General features: G+C 46.4%; 1 protein-coding gene across 3 annotated transcripts in view; it reads left to right on the top strand.

Moving 5' to 3' along the window:
* The window catches only part of TSPAN11 (tetraspanin 11), a 66,299-nt gene that overhangs the window by 19,093 nt on the left and 34,224 nt on the right, over positions 1 to 12,982 (top strand). For all 3 annotated transcript variants that reach the window (XR_013998135.1, XM_081128058.1, XM_081128057.1), the window contains exon 2: positions 6,070 to 6,164. Coding sequence is in view for 2 of the 3 variants with exons in the window: in XM_081128058.1 (XP_080984184.1) it covers positions 6,081 to 6,164 (84 nt within the window). In the remaining variant the exon portion in view is untranslated. The remainder of the gene's footprint in view (positions 1 to 6,069; positions 6,165 to 12,982) is intronic.

Below are 12,982 nucleotides of genomic sequence, written 5' to 3'. Positions count from 1 at the left end.
TCCTGACTGTGCCATTCTCAGCCCCTAGCCTGCTGGCTGCCCTGAATCCCAGCTTTGTTCTGCAGCCAGAGCCTGGCCTGGAGGAGCTGGTGCCCTGAGGCTGCATTACCAGGCTGTCTGGGAAATCTTTGACATCTCATCAGGAACTGCCCTAAATGTGGTGCTCCCCCGCCACCCCAGTCAGTTATGTTTGCTCAGATGCAGAGCATAATTACATGCGGGGTCATGGGCTTTCAGAACCAGAAGGGGCTTCAAAGAACCCTGACTGCAAGTGTGGTCCCGAGACCCCACATTAGCAGCATGTGGGAGTAGGGTGGCCAACCATCACGGTGTGCCCAGGATTACCCAGGTTCCCACCCCAAGCCTAGAATCTGAAACCCTGGGGTGGAGCAGAGCAGTCTGTGTTTTATCAAGCCCTCAAGATAATTCTTTTTCCCCCACACACTTTAAAAACTTCATATAGCCCAGCCGGGCGTGGCTCAGCGGTTGAGCGATTGGAGTTTGATTCCCGGTCAGGGGACATGCCCGGGAATTGTGGGCTCAATCAATGACTCTCTCATCATTGATGTTTCTATCTCTCTCTCTCTCCCTCTCCTTTCCTCTCTCTGAAATCAATAAAGATATATTTTAAAAAAAAACACAAAAGAAACTTCATATAAAAATTCATTTGTGTGGTTTTTTAAAAATAATTTATCTTTATTGTTTAAAATATTACAGTATCCCCCCCCCTTTTTCCCCATTGATACCCTCCACCCGGAATCCACACCCCCCAGGCCTTCACCACACTATTGTCTGTGTCCATATGCTATACATATATGCATATAAGTTCTTTGATTAATCTTTCCCCATCTACTCCCCCACCCTCGCCTTCCCACTGAGATTCATCAGTCTCTTCCATGCTTCCATGTCTTTGGATCTATTTTGTTCCTCAGTCTATTTTGTTTATTAGATTCCACATATGAGTGAGATCATGTAAAACTGAATCAGGAAGAATCAGAAAACCTGAATAGGCTAATAACAACTGATGAAATCGAAGCAGCAATAAAAAACTCCCAGCAAACAAAAGCCCTGGTCTAAATGGCTTCACAGGAGCTTTCTAATTCTTTAAGTTGTAGGGTTAGATAGTTTACTAAAAATTTTTCTTGCTTTTTGATGTAGACCTGCAGTGCTATGAACTTTCCTCCTAGGACTGCTTTCGCTGTGTCCCATAGATTTTGGGTTGTGTGTTCATTTTCATTTGTTTCCAGGAATTTTTTATTTTTCTTGATCTTATTGGTAACCCATTCATTGTTTAAGATCATATTATTTAGCCTCCATGTATTTGAATGTTTTTGAGTGTTTTTACTGTAGTTGATTTCTAATTTCATGGCCTTGTGACCTGAGATGCTTGATAATGATTTTAATCTTCTTAAACTTGTAGAGACTGGTTTTGTGTCCTAACATGTGGTCTATCTTTGAGAATGGCCCATGTGCACTTGAGAGGAATGTAGATTCTGCAGCTTTAGGGTGAAATGTTCTGTAAATATCAATTAAATCCATCTGATCTAGTGCGCCATTTAGTCACTATTTCTGTGTTGACTTTTTGTCTGGAAGATCTATCCAATGAAGTCAGTGGGGTATTAAAGTCCATGACTATGACTGTATTGGTTGATCTCTCCCTTAAAGTCCTTAAGGTTATTGTTGATAAGTCCTTATTTATTACCATTTTAATTCTTTATGTCTTTGTTTCTCTCTCTATTTCTTATTGTTATTACAGTGGTCCCTTTAACAATTTCTTGCAATGCTTCTATTTCTACTCCTAATTATAGCAGTCCCTTTAACATTTCCTGGAATGCTGGTTTGAGGGAGATAAACTCCTTTAGCCTTTTTTGTCTGGGAAGCTCTTTATTTCACCATCTATTTTGAATGATAGCCTTGCTGGATAGAGTACTCTTGGTTTCAGATCCTTGTTTTGCATTACCTTGAATACTTCATGCCATTCTCTTCTGGCCTGTAGAGTTTCTGATGAGAAGTTAACTGACAGCCTTATGGGAGCTCCTTTGTAGGTAACAGGTTGCTTTTCTCTTGCTGCCTTAAAATTCTTTCTTTGTTTTGAATTCTTGGCATTTTAATTATGATGTGTCTGGGTGTGGGCCTCTTTGGATTCTTCTTGCTTGGGACTCCTGAATTTGTGTTACTTTTTCTTTCACCAAGTTAGGGAAGTTTTCTGCCATTATTTCTTCAAACAGATTCTCCAACCCTTGCTTACTTTTTACCTCCTCTGGAACTCCTATGATGCGAATATCGTTATGTTCCGTGTTGTCCCACAGCTCCCTTAGACTGTCCTGTTTTTTTAATTGTTTTTTCTTTTTTGGATCTCTGATTGATTTTTTTCTACCCTGTCTTCTAATTCACAGATTTGATCCTCAGCTTCTTGTAATCTACTGTTTACTCATTGCAATGTATTCTTTATTTCTGCTATGTCATTCCTAATTTCCTTCATAGTTTCCATATCTTTTTTTTCATGCTGTTGAGCTACCTTACAATCAGTATTCTGAACTCTATATCTGATAGGCTGCTTATCTCCATTTCATTTAGCTCTTTTTCTGCAACTTCTCTTGTTCTTTCATGTGGGGCTTGTTTTTTGTCTCCCCATTTTGGCTGCCTATTTGGGTTTATTTCTTTGTATTAGGTAGGCCTGTGAGGACTCTCAGTCTTTTTTGGAAGGTCTCTGGCACAGGCCAGTGTCAGACATTCTTTGTGACTGGCCTTGAGAACCCTGTTTGGAGCTATCAACAACCCACAGTTTGAGGTCCCTTCTGTTGGGGCTGGGTGCATTTGGACAGGACCAAGATGCACACCAAAGTCTCCTTTTCCAAGGCCCAGGTCCAGAAGCAGATCAGGCAAAGACTCAAAACACTTTGAAGTCTGCCTCTGTCTGCAGGCTGATTAATCTGATTCTCTTAATGATCCTCAGACTGTAGAAACTCCACAGGGTAGAGTGAGAGTTTTCCAGCAGAGTGGGGCAATTGCTTCCCCCTCAGGCAAAAGCTGCTTAGAAGGTAAATGTCTGCCTCTGCAGTATGGGGGAATGTCTCAGCACAAGAGTCCAGATGGGGTGCCCTCTGAGCTCTATGTCCAGAGCCCACAACCCCAGATTCTACTCACACAGTGCCAGTCCACTCTGTCCTCCTTCTGCTGGAGCCCAAGGTGAGTGGCTGCACAGGAAACTTTGTATGTTGCCTCTTTAAGAGGGTCCCTGCATTTCCAGCCATCTCTCCCTGGCAGACAGAGACCTTTCTGCTTTTCACAGCCACATGTTCTGTGAACACCTTTCTCAGTTCTGATGCTCTTGGCTGGGAAGCCCAGCCTGGGGTTTAGGCCCCAAAGTCGTCAGTGGGATCCCTCCACATCTGAGATATCCCTCCAGACCTTCAGCTGCTGACTGTGGGAGCCTGGCCAGCCCTCTCACGCCTCCACACTTCCTACCAGTCTCTGTGTGGTCTCCATTTTTCCTCCTTGGTTACGAGGGTAATCTCTAGCTCGTCTTCAGTTGCAGTTGATTATTCAGGATGATTTTTTCTATATTTTAGTTGTAATTCCAGTTTGGTCCCAGGAGAATGTCAGTGTAGCTTCCACTCATTCTGCCACCATCTTTAATCTCTCCAAAACTCATTTGTTTTTAAAAGCATTAATGAGCAAAAGAGAAACAGAAAAGTTATGAAGAAGACATGACCCTTAGTAGTGTTCAGTGGGAATGTGCGATTTTTGTTTCTCTGGAACTGAAGTTTAATGTTTTTATAAACGAAAAAAAAGACAGTTAAAGGTCTCCCAAAGCCCATGGCTGTTCTATTACCCATACCCCACCAAGAAAAAGAGCAGAGAGGACAAGAGAAACCAAGGATGAGGCCACAGAAAGATTAAGTTACTTGGCCAAGGTCACACTGCTGGTAAAGGACAAGGCTCGCTTTCAGACCCAAGCATCTGGCTCCAAACCGGCACTGATACTTCTGTGGGGCCTCTGCCACCCAGCACAGGCCCTGCATCCCATGAGGTATGGTGGGAAAGAGCGCTGAACAATGGGGATAGGAAACTGCTACCAACAGTTAGCCTATGACTTCAGAGAGGTCATTTAAAAATGTGTATATTAACTCAGACGTGTGTCTACTTCTCATTCCTTCTGCAGAAGTTTGGATTAAAATGAGCCCAGAGGTTTCCCCTTACCTTACCCTGACATTCTGTGGTTCTGTCGTCTCTACCATGAATGGCTGGAATTTTACCATTAGAAATGTGTTTCTTTTTGATAAATCTTGTCTTGTTCCTGAACTTTTTTTAGAAAAAAAAATTTTCCTTTAACAGGTTGTGACCCCTTGGTTTGCAGGTGTAGAGAATGTTCTGTGACATGAGTCCTGTGGGCCCTGGCTTGGAGGGGCCAGGCAAATGGAGGAGAGAAGTGGACAGGAAAAGCCAGGCCCCAAACAAATGGCCACTTTACCACTGGCCTGCAGTGGCCCAGAGAAGCTCTGTTGAGGCCTCCTGCAAGAGGACCTTATGATAGCTCCCATTGCAGTCGCCTGGCTGACCCTATCTGTCACCGTTGCTTAGACTTTTTTATAGGCTTCCTTTTTTCTCCTTTTGTATTTTTTTCCACTACCCTGCGTCTCAGACTAAATCAGAGAAAAATGGGTTTTGTCTTTTTTTTTAACAAGACTAAAAGTCTTAAATTACCTCTTCAAGGTCTGCAAATAGAAATGCCAAGACAGCCACCTTTCCTTTTCTGTCTTCCGCTGTCCCTGTCCCAGGAGCCCAGGAGCTTGAAATAAAAGGCAGAGCGCTGGCTCAGGAGGAAGTCATCTGGGCTTAGCCCAGCACCAGCCAAGAAGGAGCAGGGTAGTGGCACAGAGGGCCCAAACGGAGGTGGGAAGTGAGGGAAAATGCACAGCAATGGGCCAGACCAATGCCTCACTGCTTATGGTCCTAGAATAAAAGAGGTCCCCTAGAAGGGGATGGTTTCTTAAGGAGCCACTTCTCTGTGAGTGTGAGAGTATGTGTGTGTAGGTGCTGGGGACAGGGAGCCTGAGGAGAAGAGGAAACCACACAGGCTGTTGTTCAGACTTACTGAGAGGCAAACAGGACTCTGGGCACAATGATCTTCTCCACCTTTGTCACCAGTTGATGTCACAGTTCCCAGAGAGTCTGTCAGTGGGCATCAGGGCAAGGAAAGGAAGTATGGTTCTGGGGCAAAGACTAGGAACCTTAGGGCAGGAGTTGTGGTTTCTCATTCTGCTCCATGTAATAATGATAGCTAACATTTATGGAGCACTTACTTTGTGCCACAGAGGTGCCAGACACCTCTCACAGGTTAGCCCACTTAACCTTCAGAACAGCCCTGCAACGTCAGTATCATTATCCCCATTTACAGATGAGGACACTGAGGAACAGGACTTGTTGGAAGTCTCACACATATGATGACAGATCTGGGTTTGATCTCAGGGAGTCAGACTCCAGAGCTCTTGTACTTCTCCCTGGCAAACTACTAAGCCTGCCGACCTGCTTCCTCATTTGGAAAGTCAAGATGCAGGGGGAGGTGGGGTGGACTGGTCAATTGTCAAAGTCCTTTCCAGCACAGATGCTGTGATTTGTGGCTCATGCATGCGGAGGTCCAATTCAAATGATGCAGAGTGCAGGGTTCCTACGCAAAGCAGGTATGGGGTATGTGGATGTGTGTCGTGCGTGCGTGCATACACGCATATAAGACAAGTAAACTTGTGTCCTGCAAACCTGATGAGACGGGGGGAGAGAGTAAGAACATACAAGGCTATTGCAAAGTCTTTGGGAAGACTTGTAGGTTAGACCTGTGTCAAAGGGACAAAACCAAGATCTTGAAAATTCTGCACAACTCACCTTCATGTGTCAGTAGCCTTTGCATTTCCCTGCTCTTTGTTCAAGGTTTAACATCCATAGCCTTAGACTCCCCTGGCCAGACAGGCTACCAAGCCCTTTGAGGGGCACCTTGCCAAGGAGCTCTGGCTCTGGAAAGGATGAGATTCTCTGCAGACCCCCAACCCAGCATGTGTGTCCTTTTTGCAGGCCCAGCAACCATGGCCCATTACAAGGCTGAGCAGGATGACTGGCTGATCGTCTACCTGAAGTATTTACTCTTTGTCTTTAACTTCTTCTTCTGGGTAAGTGAATTCTGCACATACATACCCCTCCCCAGCACCAAATGAGTTAAGCTACCTTTGTTTTGTGAGTCACCACTCTGGTATTGATTTCTTCCAAATCAAAGACCACCCATGGGCAAATTCTGCCTACTTTAAAGCAAATATGTACATTTGCTACTGAGGGGGAAGAAAAGAATCCGGTCTGCAGGTTGGCATGGAGTCTGTACCACATGCCATCTGAATGAAGGATGCATAAACATAACAATGAGCTCTGTGTTCCTGCTGGCTGTACAAAGGGTCCAGCTCTTTCTTCCGTGCTAACTTGTTGCACCAGTGCCTTGTGGGAAATGTGACTGCCTGACATAATTGCCTGTTTTCCACCAAAGCCCATTTTCCTTCCATGGTTCACAGTCTCAGGCTTGGGCAGGGAAACAGAAGTCCTGGGGGTGGGGGCTGCCTCTGTGTGAGATGGGAATGGTCTATAGCAACTCCCCTTGGGAAACCCACAAGGTGAGGTCTTCCAGGAGTGGAGTCTGTCCTCTTGAGGCAATTATCAGGATAATTGGGAGGAGAGTACCATTAGTTCCCCAAAATAGTCATGCACGGGAATAGGTATATTTTGTGTTACAGTCTCACTGAACTTGGAGAGGCAGGCACTCAGAGTGCAGGCTTTGCTGTCAGGTGGACCTAGGCTCCACTGTTCTAATGGTGTGGCCTTGGGCATGCCACTTATGTTGGCTGAGTCTGTTTCCCCAGCTACAAAACAGGGGTCATTCCTAAACTCTTGGGGTTTGTCAAAACCAAGACAACAGTCCCAAACTGGGACTTAACTTAATGATAGTGTTGGTCCTCCCAGAAATGGATGTTAAACCAGTTTACCAGGAATCACCTGATCAGCACTATTTAAGTGCTAGATGGATCCCTGCCATCCCCTAAAAGGAAGCAACCCTATAGTGACCAATCTACTTTTTTGTCTGGTATAACTTCCTTATTCTGGCTCCCTTCTGCCTATAGATGTCTTTCATTTTGTAGACTTGGAGCTCCTTTCTACCTGCTGCCTGATTTGAATTGATTTTTGGTCAAATAAACTTAAACTTTTTAATATGCCTCAGTTTATCTTTTAACAGTTCATTTAGCAGATACCCTGAAGTGGTATATATTAAGTGCTTAGCAGTCTCTGCACACAGAAGGCATTTGATAAAGTCAGTATTTCAGATATATTAGATGTAGAAGGCCTGAAAATACTACCAACCCAACATGCTGATGAGGCCAAGCTGAGATGCCTGCTCACCATGGGAAGGGGTTCACCCCTGGACAAAGTCTTAGGAGATCTCAGAAAGGCAAAGGCAGAGATGGGATCCATCTGCATTTTCAGGGTATTTCATTAAGATTGATGAAATTGGTTAAGATTGGGGACGATCACTGGTTTAGGATTGGTGGACACAATAAGGCAAGGGTTCCAAAGAGCCTTGGAGAGTAGACGGTCATTTGATGCTGTTAACAAGTCGAACAACTTAATGTTTGTTTAAATGTTTTTTTTCTGCGAAGTTCCTGAAACAAACAATGACCTGATTTGCAATTTTTATCTTTCTGGGCAAGTGTTTCCTGAAATAGTGAAGTTGTGTTGATGAAGACAGTGGAATAATAGAGCTCTGTTGATCTGATCAGTAAGCTGTGTGGGTGCAGATAGCTTTGATTCTCAGAGATAAATCCAGAAGGGTGTTTAGGATACTTGCTGAATGAGGATTATTTTTAAAGACTAAGTATGGCCTGGCCACTGTTGCTCAGTGGTTGAGCATCAGCCCATGTACCAAAAGGCCCCTGGTTCGATTCCCTGTCAGGGTACCTGCCCAGGTTGCAGACTCAATCCCCAGTAGGAGGCATGAAGGAGGCAACCAGATTGATGTTTCTCTCTGGATCTCATCAATTTAATATCTCTCCCTCTCCTTTTCTCTCTCTCTAAAAATCAATAAAAACATATTTAAAAATAATAAGTATGTTTTGCCCTGGCTGTTGTTGTTCAGTGGTTAGAGTGTCAGCCCCTGCACCGAAGGGTTGTTGGTTCAATTCCAGGTCAAGAGCAGGTTCCCTCCCAGCCCCCAGTCGGGGCAAGTGCAGGAGGCAGCCAGTAACAAACAGTCAATGTGTTTCTCTCACATTGATGTTTCTCTCTCTCTCTCTCTCTCTTTCTCTCCCCCCGCCTTCCACTCTCAGCAATCAGAAAAATATCCTCAGGTGAGAATTAAAAGTAATAGTAAGAAGAAGAAGTATGCTTTTCCTGATCAGAAAAGTCTTCTGTAGCCACTACAAATAATCTCTAAAATACTGGAAAGTATAAATAAGAAAATAAAAATTGCCAGTATCTCACGATATTAGGTTCTTAGGGCTGCCATAATGAAGTACCATAAGCTAAGTGGCTTTAAACAGCAGAAATTTATTCTCTCACAGCTCTGGAGGGTAGAAGTCCAAAATCAAGATGTCAACAGGGTCGTGCTCCCTCTGAGACACTGAGAATCTCTCCTTGCCTCTTCCTGGCATCTGTCCCCTGGACCTGCTATGATCTTCTCATAAGTAGATATGGGCAGACTGCTGGCCCATCTTTCCCACAACACCACCACATTCTGCAGCGCACAAAATCCCTGGGAATTTACCAGAATTTACCAGAATGGGCCTTGTCCATGAGGACCCCTGCATCCCTCCCACAGGAGAAGGCTCCCTCCGTGCAGCACCCCCGAGTCCAGCTGCTGGTCCTCCCCACTGAGCCCCTCTAAGACACGTAGAAATGCTAGCTTCTACACTGGTCAGTGCTGCCCTAGCCCCGCGTGGTTCCCACCCTTCCATCTTCTTCAGAGAATCGAAATGCACCTCAACAAGGGGGCCCTCAGACAGTGCCGCTCCGCTGGTCACCAGCGCCCTGCCCACCGCTGCGCTGCACAGACGCAGTAGGTGAGCCTGGCAGCAGAGGGGGATGCTCTTGGCTCCGTTGACTGGGGGGAACCCGCAAACTTGCTTTCTCCCCAGAACAGCGATTCTTTGCCGAATAGCACCTTGCCACATTCTATGAAAATCCGGCACTGAGAGGCTAGGAAGCCCAGGTGTGTCTTCGGTGGTTATGGTGCCCAGCATCTGTGAGGCGCCCTGGATAAAGACCGCATGTGATCCTCACGTCAACCCTGGCAGTCGCGGTCACTATTATCCTCATTTCACAGACGGGGACAGGCTCACCCAGTTCAGAATCTTGCCCAGGGTACTATAGTGGTGATAAGCGAAGCTGACAAACCAGGTATTCTGGTCGCTAATAATGACAATGAAAAAATCTATTCCTCAATGTTTACTAAACACATACCAAGTGCGCAGCACTGTTTTAGGCACTGGGGTTTCCTCAGAGGAGAGAGCCCCCAGCTTTCCTGGAGCTCACTGTTGTAGGCTTCCTCTGTGCTTGTCCTTCCACTTGCATCGTCCCATTTAACCCTCCCAGCACCCCGACGCTGTGAGTGACTCTCTTAGAGCCCCATTTTACAGAGTGGAAAGCAATTTACCCAAAGTCCCAGAGCCGGATCCCAGCTCTCTCTGACCCCTAAGCCTGTGTGCTTGGCCGCCAGGCTCTGTTCCTCCAGCTCCACTCCCACACTTTCCTGCAGTGGCTTTGGGGGTATACATGGATTAGCCAGGCAGCAGAGCATTCTGGGAAGACTGCCGCTCCAGTTTGGGTTCAAATTCAGATCCTGGTATTTATTTGCCGTGGGACATTGGGTGCTATGGGCTAAATTGTGATCCCTCAGAATTCATATGTTCAAATCCTAACCCCCAATGTGACTGTATTTGGAGATGGGGCCTTAGCAGGTAATTAAGGTTAAACGAGGTCATTAGGGTGGGACCCTAAACCAATATGATTGGTGGCCTTACAAGTACAGGAAGAGAGAGAGATCTCTACCTAAGCATGCACAGAGGAAAGGCTATGTGAGGACACAGTTAGCAGGCTGTCAGCAAGGTAGAGGGTCCTCAACAAAACCCAATCAGCCAGTCTTGGGCTTCTAGCCTCCAGATCCATGAGAATTAGAAATAAATTTGTTGTTCAAGCCACCCAGCTGTGGTATTTTATTATGGCAACTTGAACAGACTATAAAACATTAAGCAAATCACTTAATCTCATTGAGCCTCACTTTTTTCATACATTTAATAGGAGTGTCAGTACCTGTAAGAATCAAAGATTAATATTTAGAGAAACAATTAGCACAGTTTCTGGCACATAGTTGGTGCTTAGCTATTATGTGCAAATGTTATGGTTAGACTAAGGGGTGTGCCTCACCCTACAGCTTTCTCTGTCCATAGCACTGGCTTTAAGATTGTGGAGATAATGACCCATGTAAAAAATACATGGAAGCAAAAGAAATGCTTATATGAAGCATTGTTCATGAAACTAAGCTTACCCTTACTGTGTGCGATGCCCTTACTGATATTTTCTCTTCTATTTTGTGGGGTTTGTTTTGTTTTGGGGGGTTTGCTTTTTAGTGCAGGTTACAACCCACCACATTTATTTCACAGCCTTGATGGGTGGCATTCCAAAGTTTGAAAAATCCAGAGCAGTAGGATGGTGGGAGCAGTCATCACCTCCACCTGGATGTGGCACAACTCAGGTGCCTGTGACCCTGTACCAGGCCTGGTGTTCTTGATGAGACTTTAAACCAAGTCTCTACCAGCTGCCAATGTAGCATAATTTGAGGGTCATAAATCATTTTACATTCCAGATTATTCTCACAACCACTCTATAATTATCTTCATTCCCATTTTGTAGATGATATAACTGAGGCTCAGATGATTGGCAAAGTTCTATTTTAATTCTGGGTTTTTAACTCAGTCTAGTGCTCTTCCCATAGACCACTGACTCATAATCACAGCCTTAGGCCCACTGATCTGATGCTTACTTGGAATCCAAAAATGTCCCCAAGGTTCAAGGTTGATGGGGCATTCAAGGACAGTAGGGGCATTTGGACATGCAGAGTATGAAGAATATAAGCAAGACTTAAGCAGTATCACAACAGACACCCACATCCTGTCCTTCAGCTCCACCCCACCTCTGGACCCCTACCCCCCAACATTCAACCCATGCCTGAGCCCCCACCCTTTACCATCACCCTATCCCTGACTCCCACCCCACCCCCTTTGGATTGTGATTAACTCATTGTTGATCGTGACCATTTCACTGGGCAGGGGAGGCTCCGTTGGATATAGTTCTGCATCAGAAACCAAAAATGCCAACACTCTCGTGCCTCCTTCATGACCCTGGACCGAAAATGTGACCCAGGCTTTCCTATGTGGCTTTTCCTCCTCCTCCCACTTCCTGCACCGCTCCATACACCTCCCATCACCCTGCATTGTTGTTCTCTAATTTACTATTTTAATTAGCTGCTTGGCAGTGTTAATAACCAAAACTTTTCCAGCCTCCCAGGAGCTGTGCCAGGCTGAGAGAGAGCTGGGGAAGTGGCGGCTCCCTTGCCTGGAGCAGCTCCTCTGCTCCTGAAGCTCTGTCCTGCCTGGGGCATTGGCAGAGGCCATGGTGCTTCCCTTGGGGGCCAGTGGGGGCTCAGCCTCCAGGAAACCTGTGGGAGCCCTTAAGGGGAACTTGGGTCAAGACAGGAGGCAGAGGTGCTGGGGCACTCATGCCAGCCAGGAGAGTGAGGGGGCTGAAGGGCATCTACACATCCCCCCAGGATCCCCTGGGGCCACTGTCAGGGAAGAGCCTCTACTCCTTTCCTACCACAAAGCCCTTCACTTAGCCCATCCTCCTCCAGGGAACATGGCCCTGCCTGCCTCGCAGCCATGTCATCAGAGAGGGAACACGTGAGGGCCCTGGGTTGGTGTTTCTGCTGCGCCCCTTCTTAAGGTGCTGAAGTCACAAGACCCCCAAGGTGTTCAGGGCATCTCTGCCTCTGTGCTGTCAGGAGCTGCTGGGGGACAGGCTCATACTTGAGGGGTCTGCACAGGGCCATTGCAGATGAGACCTTTCAAGGATGAAGCCTGTGGGGACAGCTCTGAGCTGCCCCTGCTGTACTCAGAGACTCCAGGCCTGCCTGTGGCCCAGACACCAGGTGGCTTGCTTCATGGGCAAAGGAGCTCTGTGTGGGTCAGCAGTCCAGTTGGTAAAACGGGTTCTGAGTTCTAGTCCCCACTCCTCCTCTGGCTAGTAATGGCAGCTTGGAACAGTCGCCTCTCTCTGGGCCTTAGTTTCTTCATTCAGAATATAAAAGGGGTTAGACGTGATTCTTTCCCTCTGCTCTTCTTCCCTCCTCCCTCCTCCCTCCTCCCTCCTCCCGTGGGGAGTTGCTGGGCATCTACCATGTGTAGCACTCCGCCAGGAACGCTGAGATGAATGAGATTTAACCACAAGGCTAAAAGGAGAGACAAAGTAACAAATGCAGCAGATATGCTGTGATGAGTGTAACCATAGAAACCTGTACCCAGGCATGGAGCTAGCAGGGAGGACACAAGGATTTGCTGGGAGTGGGGGCAGTGACGGCACAAGGCAGGCTCCCTCCAGGTTCGGAGCAGGGTGTGGAAGAGGAACAGGTGATCTTTACTACCTCCCAGCTCAGTAAGTCCTAGGAGGCCTGCTCTTATTCTAAAGGTAGATGGGTAGGGCGAGGAGGGGAAGGTAGTGCTGATTTATTTTATCAGGGGCTCTTTAAAGTCAAAGAGCCAAGAAAAGAATGCCTTGCATGGAAAGTGGCCTTTAGCATAATAAGCTTATCCTTGAAGGTTCAGCGCAAACAGAACTAGTGCCAAGGTCACAAGCATGTGAGGCAGCTGGGAGAGATGCCCGCCAGGTGCCGGCAGGTGCT

This window comes from Miniopterus schreibersii, assembly GCF_964146895.1.
Source record: "Miniopterus schreibersii genome assembly, chromosome: 2".
In the NCBI taxonomy this organism is placed as follows: Eukaryota; Metazoa; Chordata; class Mammalia; order Chiroptera; family Miniopteridae; genus Miniopterus; species Miniopterus schreibersii.
This window is presented reverse-complemented; position numbering and strand designations above follow the sequence as displayed.